Source organism: Acomys minous (assembly GCF_964271855.1).
Source record: "Acomys minous genome assembly, chromosome: 9".
NCBI classification, from domain to species: Eukaryota; Metazoa; Chordata; class Mammalia; order Rodentia; family Muridae; genus Acomys; species Acomys minous.
Genome location: NC_140490.1, coordinates 96,539,453 through 96,557,842, shown reverse-complemented (window position 1 = coordinate 96,557,842; position 18,390 = coordinate 96,539,453). Strand labels below are relative to the sequence as shown.

The 18,390-nt window shown below is 47.0% G+C and overlaps 1 protein-coding gene across 2 annotated transcripts in view; it reads right to left on the bottom strand.

Annotated features, from left to right (window-relative positions):
* The window catches only part of NTN4 (netrin 4), a 114,749-nt gene extending 99,778 nt beyond the window's left edge, over window positions 1–14,971 (bottom strand). For both annotated transcript variants that reach the window (XM_084797258.1, XM_084797259.1), the window contains exons 1-2: window positions 14,446–14,971; window positions 10,608–11,137 (exon numbers count right to left, since the gene is read on the bottom strand). In XM_084797258.1, coding sequence (XP_084653384.1) covers window positions 10,608–11,137; window positions 14,446–14,500 — 585 coding nt within the window. In that variant the 5' untranslated portion in view covers window positions 14,501–14,971. The remainder of the gene's footprint in view (window positions 1–10,607; window positions 11,138–14,445) is intronic.
* Between the last annotated feature and the right edge of the window lie 3,419 nt (window positions 14,972–18,390).

Below are 18,390 nucleotides of genomic sequence, written 5' to 3'. Positions count from 1 at the left end.
CCCCCACCCCGCCCCAAAATATTTATAGAAAGAATGAACCATGAATAGTTTGAAACGATCACTATTTAGTAAAGCTGTAACATGCAACACAGTCAAAAAAAATATTTTATAGTTACTTTCATATAATTCAGTTCCAGCTCAACAAATGTATCTTAGACATCTACTTCTTATTAGCTGAGAGCTTTGGGGGCTGGTAGCCACAGCTGAAATACAGTGATAGAAAAAACAATGGCCCTCAAGGAACAAACACTGTGGGAGAGGAAGAGATAGTAGGTATGTCACGATAGGGAGTCCCCCAAGTTCCCACACATCTCCCACCATCAGCCGCAGCAGTCACTCCCACGTTGTCTAATGAGTCACCTTCACAGTCTTGTGGAGCTCCCAACACTTAATGCCCTTAATCACTGTTCTGGTTCTGAGGATTCTCTGTTTCTGGAAACTGCCTCAGGCGCCCGAACACACCTGACTTCCAGATATGTGCCTCTGGTATGGTCTTCATCATTAAAGCCTTTCTGTTTCAACGACTCATTACACAATTTGGGCATTTTGCAATCTGATTTCTCAAAGTTTGTAGAATGTCCTGACCAAATGTTGGCACAGTTAGAGCATCAGATAGAACAAGCACAAAGCAAACAGATGCCAAAAACAGACATTTTACAAGAAGCTAACCCGGGGTATTGTTCTGTTGGGAGGAAAACTCCACGCAGGTGGCTGGGGAGATGGGCTCGGCTCAGCAAGTGAAGTTTGGATCCTCAGAACCTGCATAAAAGCTGCACATGGTGGCAAGCTAGTGCTGTGGGGTGTGTGTGTGTGTATGTGTGTGTGTGTGTGTGTGTGTGTGTGTGTGTGTATGCGCACGCATGTGCACGTGCATGTGTGTAGAGATAGGAAGATCCCTGGTGCTTGCTGGGCAGTCAGTCTAGCTAAATAGGTGAGTTCCAGGTTAAGTGAGAGACTCTATCTCAAAAAGTAAGATAGAGTCATAGAGGAAGACCCTTGGCCTGTACACTTGTATATACTTGGACACACACACATGAATACATGAATTACACACACATAGTCTATTGGGCATTTGTTGACTGGATGTCTATGTTTGGGCTCCCTTTTTTCTATAGCCTCTTTAAATAATTTTAACCACTATTCCCTGTGTGAGTTTTGTATAAGCTGAAGACACATTTCTTTCCCCGAATAGACGCTATTATATGTTTTCAGCTCCTAAGGAAAGCTATAATACACTAGGCTGTATATAATCAAGTTGCTATATGTAACTACACGCGTAGCATTCTGCAATTATACCTGAGGGTGAACTCCAAAATGACAGACACATTAATACATTAGATAACTAACTTAGAAAAATGTCTTTGAGTAGTTAAGAGCTAGGTTCAAGGTACTCCCCTCCTCTCAAAAATCAAACCAATCAAAATGCATGCTCAGTGACACCAGGAAGCTGCATGCTCCTTCCTGTATGGCTTATTTTAAACCAATGGTTCTCAACCTGTGGGTCTGACCTCTTTCCTGGTCAAATGACCCTTTCACAGGGGTCACCTAAGACCGTCAGAAAACACAGATGTTTATATGATGAATCATAACAGTAGCAAAATTATAGTTATGAAATCAATTTTGTGGTTGGAGTCACTACAACACGAGGAACTGTATTAAGGACGTTGAGAACCACCATTTTAAATAATCTGGTAGTAATGTTAAGTCATCACTTATTATAACTATCTTTCCAATATAAGAAAACATTAATTTCTTAACCCAAAGTATATAATGCAACCTATATCAAGTTATCCTTCAGTCTGGAAGTTCTCTATAATCCTTAACAATCACAGAATAGTCTAGTTTTCGTTTTGTCTTTTACTTAATGAATTCTTCTTTAATGATTTTTCCCATTTATTTATTTGGGGGCAGTCCATGTCAGTGTGTGTATGTGGGAGGCAGGGGACAATTTGCAAGGGTCAGTTCTCTCCTTCCATCATGTGTCCTGAGGATCGAACGCAGGTCACCTGGCTTGGTGCAGGTGTCCTTAGCTACTGAGCCATCTTGACAGTCTTCTTCTCTACTTAGAAGTTATATTAGAACCTAGTCGTATCGACAATTTCGAGGTAAAGCTCATTATCCCAGCTCTCATATTGGTTAGCTCATCGCTTACTTGACCGTGAGTTACTCTGACTCACCAAGCCTCCATTTTTATGTCTACAAAATGCAGTTCACGCTGATGCCTGATCAATGGAGTTTGTTTGTTTTGTTTTTGAGACAGAGCTTCTCTACATAGCCCTGGCTATCTTGGAATTCGTTATGTAGCCCAGGCTGACCTCAAACTCATACAGAGATCCCCAGCCTCTGCCTCCCCAGTGCTGAGACTAAAGGTGTGCACCACCATGCCCGGCTTCAACAGGGTTCCTGGAAGAAATGGGATGCAGTGTGCTTACAGGGTCCCTCCCGTGGGATATTAGCTCATCATCTTGACTTAACCACTGATCCTGCTGGTGAGACTGGGGTGAGCAGATGTCAGGAACTGACAACAGCGGCTCACTAAAAAGCATTCCTGGTCCTGTATTAGCTTATTTTATCCTTTAAATGATAAGATCCCAAGCACAGTTTAACACGTACATGTAAATACATGTAAAAAACTCAATTGGCTTTCCACTTTAGAATCCAAACTTTGCACTATCCTACAGAGACAATCAAACGTGTGGACCTTGAAAAGCATGCCATGTACACGACATAATTTGGGGACTAGTTCCACACTGCCCTGGGTTACTGAAGGAGTCAGTCCATAAATGCCATCTCCCCCAGTAGGCTGCAGGGTTGCAAAGGAAAGGAACACACATGGCTCCCAAGTCTTTCACACTACTCCACTTGTCACAGCTGCATCTCAGGTTAGTGTGTCTAGTGAAAACAGAGGTCAAGAAGACATAGTCCAGTGGGGTCTAGGAAAACCATTTAAACTCTCCAGCCCTTAAATCATTCATGAGTACGGAAGTGTTCTTTCCCCCCTCAGTGGTGTTAAAAGTTCATTTTCAAATATCCTCATCCTAGTAAAGTGGCTTTTGATGGATTGGGGGAAAAAAGAAAGAAAGAAAGAAAGAAAAAAAGAAAGAAAAAAATTGGATTTTGATAACTCTGTGTCATAATAATTAGCATCCAACTTAATTTTGCTTTTATCTAGAAGCTGAGGGAAATGTGACCCATCGGGTTGGAGAGATTAATAGTGTCCTCAGTGAAGTGTTTGCTGCCAAAGCCTGAGTGTCTGAGTTCAGTCTCCCAAGCCCATGTGAAAGCTGGGTATCCCAGTGCTGGGAAGGTGGACACAGGAGGATCTCCGGGGCTACAGGTTCAGCAAGAGCAGCTTTCTCCAAACACAAGGTGAGAGTGGTGTTCAAAGACAGCCACTGCCCTGCTCTGGCCTCTGCATGCATGTGCACACACACAAAAATCCATACAAATGCATAATACACACACACACACACACACACAGAGAGAGAGAGAGAGAGAGAGAGAGAGAGAGAGAGAGAGACAGACAGACAGACAGACAGAGAGAGACAGAGAGACAGAGAGACAGAGAGAGACAGAAACAGACAGAGACAGAGACAGAGATGACCCTATGTTACTGATATTGTTCCCTCATGAAAACGCTCAAGAAACTCGGTCACCATAATTAAAAAATATATACATGCCACCTATTGTTGACATTTCCCATCTCCCACCTCCCATGTTGTTTTATTTTCTCCTTCGTATTTATCATACTCTGATATAAGATGCATTTTATTTATTCGTGATTCCTCAACCCCAACCCACCGACCGCTGAGTTAGAATCTAAGTTTACATTAGAACAAGGAAAATCTATGTCCGGTTCACTGCTTTGTCTCCAGAATGGAGAATGGGCCCTGACACACAGCAGCTCAAAAGTTGTTTAAATGACTGGGCAGGTGGACATTAGCATCCTTATTAATTGCCCCTCTCTACATCTACCTTCTGTTATTGCTGACTTAGTTTCTCCATGTCAACCGCCTCTCACCCCCCCCCCCCTTGCCGGCAGCTTCATTCATTTCTCCCTCACTTTCCACTGAGAGCATCTTTCTCCTCTTCCCCAGCTTATTATCTCACCCAGCCCTGCATTCGTTCCGGCTACATATTTATTGACCGCTTACAAAGCAGTGTCCTCAGTGCCAAGGAAATGGTTATAAATAATATCGGCGGAATCCCAGCCCTTGTTAGCAGTCACTGTCTATTCAAGAGCTGCTGGGGGGGGGGGGACGGGGGACCCAGCTCTTCCTTGTGTTCTTGGCTTCCTTTACTGACGTCTCTGATTCTCTCTCTTCTCCTTGAGTATGATATATTCATATGCTCTGGAAGGTGGGGGGGGGGGGGAGCCATTATGTGGCTCGGTTGGTTGTGATCTAATTCTATGTAGAATTCTTTTAGCAACAAGTCAGTGTGTGTGTGTGTGTGTGTGTGTGTGAGAGAGAGAGAGAGAGAGAGAGAGAGAGAGAGAGAGAGAGAGAGAGAGAGAGAGCATGTCTATACCATCTACCATTGCTTTCAGTTCACGTGACTAAAATTCCACGTCCAGGACGCCTGGAAGACCAGGGGACCCAGAATGATTGGCTTTCTCACCTCACTCTCCTACATTTTCTGTTCCCAGGGGGGATGTAAAGGGGCCCCTTTTCATCCTGAAAGAGTCTAATTGACCCATCATCCTCCGTGCCAAGATTGTTATTATCTACTGCTCTGTCAAATCGACTAAGCCCCCAGTTGACAGAGAGTCTTGAAATCAAACGAGCTGAGCCACCTGAGCCCCAGGCCTGTCTGTGCCTTCCACTGGGGCTTTGGCAGCACTCAGCACCTCCACTGCAGCCTTTCCCACCGTGGAGCTCTGGAGTCCTGGCTGACTGTAATTGGAGTGCTGTAGAAAGCGGGCCCATGGCCAGACACATTGAATGCCACGTTCCTTTCCCCTCGGTAGTGTACAGGGCAAAGGATGGTATCTGTGTTCAACCCAGTTGTAGCTATTTGAATTTGCGCACCAAAATTTCACATATGCGCCAAATTCATATGTTGATAGTATTTGGTGGTGTGTGTGTGTGTTGGGGCGGGGGTGGGGGGTGGGGGGAGGGGAGACTTAGAGCAGTAATTGGGATTCCATCAGGGTGATGGAATTATTGTTTTCTAAGAGTAGAGAGGTGCAAGCTAGCAAGGTTGTTCGTCAACACATGGGATGCCCTTTACTCTGTTAGGATGCTGAGCAGATGTTCCTAGCACGATGGTGGACTTTGAAATCTCCAAAGAGAGCTACAAACCAAATGCATGTCTATTCCTGCAAATTGCCTGGACTCAAGAGTATTCTGCTAGAGCAAAGGAAAGGAGACCAGGGGACCGCAGACTGTGTTTCCTGGACTAACTTGACCATTGAAACTTGTCCATTTGAAATACCATTGACATCTAGGAGATATTGTTTCTTAGGAGAAAGCGGTTTGGAAAATTCTCTCATCTCCATGTCATCCAAGTGAACAGCAGCAAACGGCTTTGAAAGAGGGAGGGAGGGAGGGAGGGAGGGAGGGGGGAGACGCACAGCAGTTCTTGGGTGTCACTATTAGAGGTGGAACACAATTGATGGGGCAAACACTGGATTTCAGGTTAGAAGACAGTGTTTTCCCTAACTCTGCCCCACAGCTCACAAAACATTGTTGGGCAGATCATGCTACGCCTGGGCAACAGACTGGTCTTCTGCATTGAAGCAATGCTTTAGAAAATACACTACTGGCCACCTTGGGAAATCTGTATGGCAGGTCTAACATGTTCAAGGCCCTCCCTGGGTTCTTCCTTTGCAAAGGAGTATGGGTATACTAATACACCGACATTTTTAAAAATATGTAATTTATTTTTATTTTATGCTCATTGGTATTTTGCCTGCATATATGTCTGTGGGAGGGTACACGAATGCCTGGGCTGGGCGGTGGTGGAGCGCGCCTTTAATCCCAGCACTCGGGAGGCAGAGGCAGGCGGATCGCTGTGAGTTCGAGGCCAGCCTGGTCTACAAAGTGAGTCCAGGACAGGCAAGGCTACACAGAGAAACCCTGTCTCACCAAACAAACAAACAAGCAAGCAAACAAACAAACAAACAGACAAACAGACAGAATGCCTGGAGCTGGAGTTACAGACAGGTGTGAGCTGTCACGTGGGTGCAGGGAACTGAACCTGGGTCCTCCGGAAGAGCAGCCAGTGCTCTTCACTGATGACCAGGTCACACCTAAGTTTTTAAAGTCTTCTTTCAGAATGTGCTTCCTCCAGCTTTGTAGACGGAGGCACGGGACTCTTGAGGTGTGTAGCCATAGGATCTCAAAGCTCAGATCCGGAACTCTGAATGAACCCAGGAATCCACTTGATGTTGGGGGTGAGGGGGTGGGGCATAACTACGCCTTCCTACTGTAGTTGTGAGGAAGTCATATGCAATTCAGGAAGATACAGATCTATGAGCAAGCAAGAAATGGAACTTGAGATGTGCTATTTGAAGCCCGAGTCGCTGGCTTGTGTGGTTTTTTTTTTTTCTGAACACTGAACTGTGTGTCCAAAGATACAATACAACCTGGTGATTTGCAGTGTTAACTGCAAAATTCACTGTAGCTCAATATAGTGTGCGTTCCATTCAACTTCAGCTACAGAGTCCAAGAAGAAAGGTCAGTTCTTGCTGGGTTCTAGAACTCCCTTTGGCTCTGATCTTGAAGGGAGGCTCTCTTTTGCTTGCTAACTCAGATGGGAAAGTTTAGGGGAGAAATCCAGCAGTAGCTTACCACTCTAGGGGTCACTAAGCTGAACACATGTTTCTTCACCATGAAAACAGACGTCTGCTACAACAGCAGAGTCAACTGAAAAACCACTTTTATGAAGTAGATTTAAAAGGTAACTGTCCATTGAAACAACTGATAAAAGTTGCTAGTCTCTGCCTGGAATTTGATATAAGCATTGGTGACAATAATTATTCATTTCTCTAGTATCGTGCATGAGTGTGTGTGTGCACGTGTACCTGGGTTTACGTGCATGTGGAGATGTGTGGGTGCCCAGTGGACGAGCTTAGGTGTTGTGTTGTTCCTGAGGGGCTATCTACCTTTTTTCTTGTGTGTTTTTGTTTTGTTTTGTTTTGTTTTTTGTTTTTGTTTTTCGAGACAGGGTCTCTCTGTGTAGCCTTGGCCGTCCTGGACTCACTTTGTAGACCAGGCTGGCCTCGAACTCACAGCGATCCGCCTACCTCTGGCTCCCGAGTGCTGGGATTAAAGGTGTGCGCCACCACGCCCGGCTTTTTCTTGTGTTTTAAAGATGGGGTCCTATTGTCCTGCAGCTTACCAAGTAGGCAGGGCTGCCTGGTCAGCAAGTCCTCAGCATCTGCTTACCTCTGCCTTCCCAGTGCAGGGATTACAAGTGCGTGGCACCATGCCCAGCTTTTTTTTTTTTTTTTAATGTGGGTTCCAGGATGAAAAACAGGTCCTTGTGCTCAGAAGGCAAGCCCTTGATTGACTGAGCTATCTGGCAGTTTAGTTTGCACCTCCATTACAGCTCAGTAACAGCACAGAAACTGTTATGTTAGTCATCTCTGAGTAATAGTGGAGTCACTGTACAAATCGGGTGTAATGTGTTTCCGTGAGCAGGCCCCTACCATCTGGTTACTCCCACTATTTTTGCCTCTTTACAGAGACACATGACCCAGTAGCACGGAGATGTAGGCAGCCAATCTGAGCCTGTGGATCAATTCCAAAGGAGGTGGAGAGTTCAAAAGATTCTCTTGTTCTTAACACAAAGTGCCCTCTGCATAAGAAAACAATGAGTCTAATTTGTCTTTCTCTTTCCTGTCCTAGCATCTTTAAAAACGTCCATCTTGACAGCATATCAAAGGCTCACAACATTAAGTGAGCGTTAAGGGTTATTAAGGAGAATAGAAACAGAGGCAAATGACATCCTTCTTGGTTCTGGTTCCAGTAGCACTGTTCTTGAGTGCTTTGGAGGCGAACCCACAGGGACAAGCAGTGGCGGTCTATGTCAGAGAGACTCAAGGGAAGAAGTAATTCCCAAACTCAACTTTGCATCATGCCCCTGGCAAGCAGATCCTCTACCAACCCAACGTCAGAACTAGGAGCGCTGAGAACAGTGCTTGACACACAGTGGGGGACTCACTCCACAAATGTTTGTTAAATGCTGCCGTCGGGGAAACTTATGCATAGTTGTATAAGCGTGCTTAACTCAGTGACTGCAGCCTCGTGTCCTGCACATTGGATGTATCCCCAACACCTAGCTCTCACTCTCTCTCAGCCAGGGCAGTGTTGACATTTTGGGCTAGGTGATTCTGCTAGGGAAGGAGTAGGAAAGGCTGTTCTGTGCACTGTCTAGGCCTTAGCTCTCTCCCTGGTTTCTGCCCACTAGATCTCAATGATGTTCGCCACTCCCCATAGGGTATTGCTAGGTGTCCTGACGTCAGGGGATTCCGCAAAATGACCCCTGGCTGCACATCAAATATCTAGTCTTGTGGGAGATATCACTATCAGAAAGGCGACACTCTCATCCCCTCCCACTCTTCTCTCTCTCCCTCAATAATTTCCTTCTTTATTTTTTAATTTAATTTTTTAAAATTTTATCTTATGTGTATGACTGCTTTGCCTACACACCCGTGCACCACGTGTGTTCCTGGTCCCCATGGAAGCCAGAAGAGGGCATTGCATCCTCTAGTGCTGGAGTTACAGATGGTTGTGAGCCACCAAGTGGGTGCTGGAAATGGAGTGCTGGGTCCTCTAGAAGAGCAGCCGGTGCTCTTAACGGCTGGACCATCTCTTCGGCCCTCTTTGCTGTTCTTGAGTCAGTATTTCACTGATTCAAATCACTATTTGATCCAGTTGCCGAAAGCATTAGAGTCTCTCGGTCTGCTTTCTTGTAGTTCTTTGTGTTCAGGCACCTGGGGAGAATCTCCCTGGGTACCTCTGTGAAGGTTAAAAAGAACTATTCCCCTCCTCCCAAGGGAAGGAAAATACGAAATCAGGGAAAATATAGAGAAATTGGATCTGTAGCTGTCAAGGCTGATTTACGGAATGAATGTGGCCTCACTTTGGGCCCAGGAAAGAGAGCAGACCCAAGTCTCTAAGGAGAGAGGAGGAGAGAGAGAGAGAGAGAAAGAGAGAGAGAGAGAGAGAGAGAGAGAGAGAGAGAGAGAGAGAGAGCGCCAGCCTCAGAGCATCCTTTGTGCTAAAAGGAACTGAATTCCTTTGCTTGCTATACATTCTTGGCATCTTAACACCAAACCTCCATGGGTGTGTGTGTGTGTGTGTGTGTGTGTGTGTGTGTGTGTGTGTGTGTGTGTGTGCTCATGTGCGCATGTGTATGAATTCGTGTACATGTATGTGGAAACCAGAGATTAACAGCTATCATCTTCCCTTATCACTTTTCCATTATATTTGTGTGTGTGTGTGTGTGTGTGTGTGTGTGTGTGTGTGTGTGTGTGTGTACTGTAGTATACATGTGTGCATGTGTAGTATGTGTATGCATCTACATATGTGTATACTTGCTTGTGGAGGGTAGGGGTTGATAGTGGGCATATTTGTCAATCACCTTATTTGTCCACCTTATTTGTGTGCATGTGTGTCAATGCATGTGTATTATATGTGTGTGTATGTGCGTATATATATATTATATATATATACATACATATATATATATATATATATATATATATATATATATATATATGCATGCACGAGGAGCCCAGAGGTGATAACGAGTGTCTTTCACTATGACTCTCAGCCTTATCTTTTGTGATAGCACCTCTCACTGAACCTAGAGCTTCTTAACTAGTTAGATAAGCTAGCTGGCCAGCAGAGCTTGGGGAATCCATCATGGGTGCCAGGGATCTGAACTCAAATCCTCATGCCTGTATCACAGGCACTTTATCAGCTGAGCCATGTATCTGCCCAGGGTCTCTCACTGAACCTGGGGCTCACTGATTTGGCTAGAGCAGCTGGCCAACAAGGCCCATGGATTCCCCAGCGCTGAGGGTGCCAGGACGTACCTTCACGCACACTCAGCTTTTTGCAGGGAGTTTCTGAACTAAGGTGGTCATGCTTACAGGAGAAGGACATCATCAGCCAAATCATCACCTCAGCTCTTCTCCCCATAGCCTTCTGATGAGCATAGCCCTCTCCACAGCTTTCTTTTTATTTACTACCTATTTACATTACAAATATCAGGAAGGTACTAGTATGTGCTTTGCAAGCAAGCAGTCTCCGTGACACAATAAACATCTCTACTAGCTGCAGGGACCAGCCGTCCTTAAACCTCCTAAGCAGACTGATGGTGTTTATCTGCTCTTTCTGTAAACAACAAAAACAACAACAACAACAACCTAGAATATTAATAAGAATTCTGACTAAAATCCAGCTTGAGAACAACTGCACATCCATGTACAAGACTGAGAAATAATTTATGACAGAGCGCACAAAAAATTCTAATTTCATTCATGTTGCTACAAGCAATAGCTTTTACTTCATGCTTTTTAAAAAATGTGGGCTGGTAACATTTTTTTCCTACCCCACTTTCCTTACAGGGTAGAGTTAAACAGGTGCCCTTACCTCTCCTCCAGTGCATGGGAAAGGATTTGAGTATCTGGAAGTGCAAATAGCTCCCTTCTTGACGATATCATCTTCCAGGCTAAAAGTAGCCGAGCAGTTTGTTGCAAAGTACTTGTAAGGCTTCCAGGTCTTCCCGAAGTCCTGAGACCGGTCCAGCACCATGGCTGCAGGCCTGGGGGACTTGAACACCATGATCAAGTGTGTAAAATAGAATTCTGCTTCCAGGTCTAACTGGATGGTTTCTCGGTGCACGTCCTCCGCGGACTGCCACCACGTACGGGGAAACCTAAAGGAGGAGTCTGCCATGGCAGAGGGCAGGTGGGCCAGGTGAGCGTGGGCAGCGTTGCACTTGTCACACTTGGGCTGTCGGCAAGTGAGGTCGGCGTTCTCGCTGTAGAAGCAGGACAGCTCCGTGGCATTCCGGCCACAGGTGGTGTCCGCCCGGAGTTTCCGTCCCAACGCCAAGTTTCCCATGCGAGGGTTGCAGGCCTTCTCACAGCGGGAATTTGCTCCGGCTACGCCATTTAGTCCTGAGGAAGGAAAAGCGAAGCGTCACTCAAGCCAAACCTGTTGGAAATGTGAGTGCTCTTCTGCATCCCTGGTTTGTCGGCAAGAGTCAAGGTGTCCTCCACCAGAGACCTCGGCCTTTCTAGAAAGATCGAACCTACCCAACTGGACCATGAACACTATCACGTACTCACAGTGATTCATGTATACAAGTATGTGTGCGTTCTTGAAAGATAGATGGTAGTGTGTCCATGTGTGCACTTGAATGTGTGCACAAGTGAGTGTGCACACATGTGCACGTGGAGTTCGGAATGCCTTGGGTATTGTTCCTAAGGTACCATCTATCTTGTTGCTTTTAGACTTCTCTCTCTCTCTCTCTCTCTCTCTCTGTGTGTGTGTGTGTGTGTGTGTGTGTGTGTGTGTGTGTGTCTGGGTACATGCATGTTTATCTCATGTGCATGAAGAAGTCAGAAGAGGGTACCACATTCCCTGCAATGGGCGCTACATATACTTGTAAGCCACCAGACTTAAGTGCTAGGCACAGAACCCCTGACCTCTGCAAATGCAGCATGCGTTCTTAAGCACTGAACCAGCTCTCCAGCTCTTTACCTTGTGTTTTGAGATGACAGGGTCTCTCACTGGCCTGGAACTTGCCAAGTAGGGTAGCCTGGCTAGCCCATGAGATATACACAGAGCTACTGGTCACTGCATCTCCAGTGTTGGGTTGTGAGTATACTACCACACCTCGCTTTTTAAAATGTGGTTGCTAAAGATTGACCTCAGCATCTCATGCTTGTGTGGCAAGCATTTTGGCAACTGAGCTAGTGATTCCCCATCTCCCTCACATGATGTGTGTGTGTGTGTGTGTGTGTGTGTGTGTGTGTGTGTATGTATGTATGTATGTGTATGTGCTGGGATTATAAGAATGAGTCAGCATACCTGGCATGTATGTATGTATGTATGTGTATATATATATATATATATATATATATATATATATATATATATATGCATACATATACACACACATATACTGGATCTCAAATGCGTGGTATCCATGTCTAGTGTTAACTAAATATAACTATGGGGGGTGAAACCCAACCTTCCAAACTACCAAAGGACAGCAAAGCTTATTTGTCCCTGCTCTCTGGCCCCTAAGTGCTTCTTGCTGTGACAGGTTGTACAATGCTCCCATTTGCTTAGCGGGACAATGCTGATGGTCTGGCACACCAGCTGCGCCTCTAACAACTGTCACAAACTAAACACCGTTTTAAAGAGACAGACTCTGCCTCCCCAACTCCCAATGCACCTTAATGCTTCAGGGATACGTAGGATGATAAACAGCACTCCCTTATTCACATTCTGACTTCATGTCATAATCCTTTAATTTGGGTTTGCAGTCTTAATTGTGAATACCTTAAGCAAGCATCATCCATTTAAGAAAAATTAAAACACAGAGGAAAAGAAGGAAAAGGAAAAACCCAAACCCCAAATTCTGGCTAATTGGATGTTTCTGTTTAAGAGACAGCACCTCTGAACTGTTATCACAGGGGCATCGGATGGAGCCAAATGACAGCTTTGACTTTGGAAAGGAGAGATTTCACACACTGACAATCACCACCTCACACAGGCTCTCAACCAAAATAAGAGCTTTCCTCAGGCATTGGTTGTGTGTGTGTGTGTGTGTGTGTGTGTGTGTGTGTGTGTGTGTGTGTGTATGAGATATGAAAATGCACACCAAGCCCTGACTCTGTTTGCCGTTGTTCTGATTAGCAGGCACAGCAGCTGCCTGTGGCCAGAAACACACAAACACACAGTGTACTATGACTCACCTAAGAAGCGTTTCGGGGGAGTGGGGGGGTAGGGAATTGCATACTGCCTGTACAAGTATCTTTAACTTGCAACACTCGCTTTATGATGTTTATTTACAACCATTTTTTTTTCTTTTCTTTTTTTGCAGGGGGTGGGGAGCGGGGGGGGGGTGCAAGGGGAAGCAGGTTGTCATAACATGGCTTGAAAAGGGAAAAGTTTATGGAAACTTCACTTTTGGGTTGAGGGGTGTGATCAGGAAGAATTCAAGTGAGATCTTTAACAGTGAGACGTTTGGCAGATCCTTTGGGGGAAGGCAATAATGATAATTTAAAACTTCTCACACACTAATAATTTGATAATAAATAGTTATCAGTGAGCAAAAGTAGCCGAGATCCCTAAAGAACTAACTGTTGGGGGGGGGAGTTACACACGCTGACAGAGGATGCAGACTCTCAAGCCTCAACTTAGTTGCCAGCAGCTCTGAGGAAAGACTGGGAGCAGCCCAGCAGAAGAGATGCCTGCTACAGACCTATGAACCTTCCAGTTAGTTCCTCTAACCCACACTACCCTTTCTGGAGCAAGTCAAGTCCATCTGAGGCAGGATGAAATCAGACTCCCTCACGATTTTCCTCCTGTACCCCACTGCGCTGTACTTAGCCGAACTGAAAACCAGGTGGCCTGCCAGAAGGGAGGGAGAGACGCAGAAAGGCCCCGGGGATTTAGAAACAGCGAGCCTGGAACCGGTGGCCTAAGGGCAGTCCAAGAGAGCCAGGACCCGAGTGGGAGGGAGAGGGCATCTGCCGGTTGCTTGTAGTCAGTCCAGTTACTGAGCCAAGGAGCAGACCCGCCTCCGACCTCCTGCAGAGCCTCGGCCAGGGTACCGATTCCCCAGGGGCGGTCAGCCAGCTCCAGGCAATCACCACTTGAGTGATCACCCCCCATGGTCCTCAGCTGCGAGTTCTACTGCGTAGCAGCCACCGCCCCCGGGAAGAGGGCGCTCACCCTCACCCCAGGTGGCCCTACCTGGTTCCCAAGTACACAGAGTGAGACCCTGTAAGGTGGTGATTGCTCTAAATGAGAGAAAGGTCTCGGCCCACACAAGCCCAGGGGCTCTGGGCCACCCCTCTCGTCACTCCTCAGGCCATGGAGAGCCCGGGATGGCGAGCTGGGTCCTTTGTTCCCCTCACCAAGTGCAGAGGCAGTTGTTCCTCCAACCCACCCACCCCCGCCGCCCCCCAGCCAAACCCAGAAAGAAATACTGATCTCTTTATCTTATACAGGGCGTACCCAGGATATCTGGTTATTCAAGGACTTGAGTATCTCAGTTGTAGAAAAAAAAATCAATAGTGTTTGAAAGTGGAGTCGCGGGCAAAAAGAGACGGAACATGGCCACTCGCTTCATCTTCGGTAGCCGAGCCTGAGCTCCCTGTCCGGGCTCTCCTACATCCCCCCAATCCCGGAGCTTGTGGGGGCAGGAGCAAGGGAAGAGGGGTGGGGGCCCGGCCGCGTCACCACCCACCTGCGGCCACCGCGGAGCAGCCCCAGAGCAGCAGCAGCCGTGCGCAGCTCCCCATGGCGGGGCAGCGGCGGGAGCGGGTGGGATGAAACAGCAGCGGTCCTCGGGAGCACCCGGGGCTCTGTGGTTCTTCCTCCTCCCGGGACACTAGGCTCGCTCAGTGGGCACCGTGGGCGCGGAGCCGCGGGCCGGGGCCGCGCCGGGCGGCGGGGTGACCGTCGCGCACCGGCCTGGCGGAGCCCGGGCAGCTCAGGAGCGGCGGGAGCCCAGGGACCATAGCCGGCCTGGCCGCTGCCCGCAGAGCGGCCCTGAGGGCGGGTGCGCCGCTCGCCCGGGGCTCGTCGCCCACAGCCGACGCTGAACTTTGCGAGACCTTTCACTTCCCGGCCGCCGCCGCCGCCTCCGGGCCGTCCTCCTCCGCTTTTCCCACCTCCTGTGGCCGCCGCGGCTCGATCCCGTCCTTTTCCATGGGCAGTTCCATGGGATGCATTTTTATTGCACCGACACCGCGGCGCTCCGGTGCCAACCCTCCTCCTCCTCCCCTCGCACCTCCACCCCTCCCTCCCGCCCGCCCCCCGCGCTTGACAGCCCGGGCGGTGCAGACGCGTGCGTGCGCGCGGTCCGGGGTCGTTGTCGCTGCCGCCCTGGGAGGGGGTCTCTGCCGCCCCCGCTGCACGCATCTCCCCTCCTGACCTCGAGGGTGCCTTCCAGCACCCAAGGGCCTCGCCTGGGAAACAGTCTCTCACCTTCTCCAGGAACATTCCTGAGAGCAGTTGACTCCCTCTCGATCAGGTCAGGGCACGCCAAGGGGCTTAAAAAGCCGCGAAACAGGAGAAGTACTACTTTACCAAAAATCACCCAGCAAAACAAACTTTTCATCCCACCACTCCACGGGACGCCTTCTCTGAGAGTCTCAGGGTCTCGGTTCGGAACCTCCAACTTTCAGCCTGGGGTACTGACACCGAGTGCATGCCAAGTGTAACCCAACTAACAGCTGCTGCCTACAGGAGCTGGAGGTGTACAGGTTTGGGGGTTTCAGTGTAAAGGGTGTTCTCTTTCACCAAACTCAAGGACCTCTAAGACCAGGATCCCTGATCAGGCAGTGGGCTGGTTAAGAACATCTCGGTCTGTACTAGGGATGTAGAAAAGAGAACACCTGGGTCCTCGGTGCATTCCCACATTCTTTAGAGTATGGCTTGCAAGGGAAAGATAGTGTTATGAAATATCTTATGGGCAGCAATTTAGCAGCAACCACAAGCAGCTAATTGTAGCTCAGGGCTGGTGTTTATGGAAGGAGATTAAATAGCACTTCAGCCTGGGACTGAAAATATAATTCTGCTTACACATCCAAGGAAACTGGCAAAAGTTAAGTCGAATGCAATTTTGTATTGCAGCATTCAGCGTATGCCTTTGAATAATTTCCAGAAAACTAACTGCTTTACAGATAACATTCAGTTATTATAAATCGTCAGCTTTACAGATGTGTTCAATTAGAGCTTTAAGGGCAAGTGTAGGTGTTATTTATAATGACCCAGCTGTGGGCATATACGGTTCTATCTCCTAAAAGGAACTGAGTTGAGCTTACTGTGATCCACTTAGGAAGTGTTAAAATTATTATTTTGGCCAATACTGGAAGTGGCAGACGACATGGGAGCCATCACCAGCTTTAGAAAACAAATTCTGTGAGCTTTCAAATACTGGCAAGGTTGGAGCCTTCTTTGGCTCTCACAGATAGCTGTTCCTGATGAAGATGCTAAAATGCCTCTCCAACTGTTCTTTTTATTAAGCAAACGATAGAAAATTATAACAGGCTACGGTTCTCAGGCCAAGTATTAGCCTACTGGCCAAGAGAAAGGAAGAGAAAGACAGTATTTACTATTAATCTCTGAGTCAATATATTAAGTTGCGGCAGAGCTAATCCGTGTCTGGTTATGAATTTCAAACGCGTTTGCTGTCTGCACCAACGCTATGTGCTTTGTCACCGGCTCTCTGCTCCTTTAATAAAACAGGAAAGCTCCTTAAGTGGCAGTTGAGCACTTGGTCTCTCTCTGCAAGACACAATTACGTTGTTTTTTTTTTTCCCCTTACATTGCCCATTATTCTTAACTGAAAACACTTGTCAGACATGCAGTAAATGTTCGCTGTTTTGACTGAGTTATCTGAAAACTATTGTTAGGTACCAGGAATAGAAACTGAGAAGGAAACCAACGAAATGAGAACGGTTCCCAGGACTCTAGAGGAATGTGTGCTCTCTACATCGATGCCTCTTTGCCTGAACTAGCTCAAGAGAACCAGTGACGAGCCTTCGAATAAGCACTATTGGGATGCAGTGTGCTGGCTCCCGCCTGTAATCACAGCCCTTGATAGTAGAGGCAGGTGGATCGGGCTTTTCAAGACCAGCTTTGCCTCGTAGCAAGTTTGTGGCTAGCCAGGACTATGTGAGAACTCCTCTTTAAAGGGGGAAAAAATGCTTATCTGGTCTAACTTGTCACACATTATACTTTCATTTTGAGGAAAGAACCCAAGAGAGTTGACCAACATAAGGAAAATCTGCTCAGGGGTGAAGACATCATTGATTATGATTCCATAATATGCAATTTTCAAAAGCTGATTCAAAAGTGTCATGGATTACAGAGTGGGGGGGGGGGCTCGCTAATCCACAGGATTTCAATAGCAGGGTTCCAAAAGACGAAATTTGATAAATTTAATGTAGAACATTCCTGATAACATGGAAGGATGCTTTAAAAAGGACCTTGAATATCTGCAACACCAAGACCTCATTCATGAGTGCCCCTGAGTGATATTTAAATTTTGCCTCTGATCGCAGTGTGCCCACTTAGAATAACAAGCTCCAATGGAAGAGGATCCTATTAAGGAGAAGGAATAAATCGAGGCAGCCTGGGAATCCAGAGGATGCTGTACCTAGGACTGCAGGCACAGAGACAAAAGCACCAGCATCAGTATCCACCTCTCCCCAAAGGAACAGTCTCTCTGCAGTCTAAGGCCTGTTGGGGCAGGGACAAAGCGCCACAAAGCTACAGAGAGCACTCTAAAAACCCAGGACAAAACCCAATGACCGGAAAATATTCAGAACCAGATGGGACCCCAGGCCCCAACTTCTGACCCCACCAGGAGCCCTGCTTTCACCGTGAGATCTCTCCCCGTTTGGCCAAGCAAGTTTTCTTCAGCGCATCTCCCCCCACCAAAACCCCAAAAGAATCAAAAACACCCCGTCTATTTTCAACACCGCTTTTAACTGTGGCGTTTATCTTCTTATGGGCCTTTGCAACTATACAGAGTAAAACAAGTTCTCTCTTTTAGTGGGGGTGGGGGTCGGAGTCTCAATAAATAGCCCAGGTTGGCCTGGACTGGAACCTGCTACCGGTATAGCCCAGGCTGACCCCCAGACTCTCAGTGCTCTTGCCTTGAGTGCTAGAATGATAAGTATGAACCACCTGATAAGAATCTAAGGCTAGGGGCTGGAGAGATGGCTCAGAGGTTAAGAGCACTGGCTGCTCTTCCAGAGGTCCTGAGTTCAAATCCCGGCAACCACATGGTGGCTCACAACCATCTATAATGAGGTCTGGTGCCTTCCTCTAGCATGTGGGCGTACATATAAAAAGAACAGTCATACATAAAATAAATAAATAATCTTTTTAAAAAAAGAATCTAAGGCAATGAAGACAAGTTTGATTGCTCCATTTAAACACCATCTCCAAGTGTTTTTTTGTTTTGTTTTGTTTTGTTTTTTGGTTTTTGATTTTTTTTGTTTTTGTGTTTGTTTTTGGTTTTGGGTGGCTTTTTTGTTTTTTTGTTTTTTGAGACAGGGTCTCTCTATGTTAGCCTTGGCTGTCCTAGACTCACTTTGTAGACCAGGCTGGCCTTGAACTCACAGCGATCCACCTGCCTCTGCCTCCTGAGTGCTGAGATTAAAGGCGTGCGCCCCCA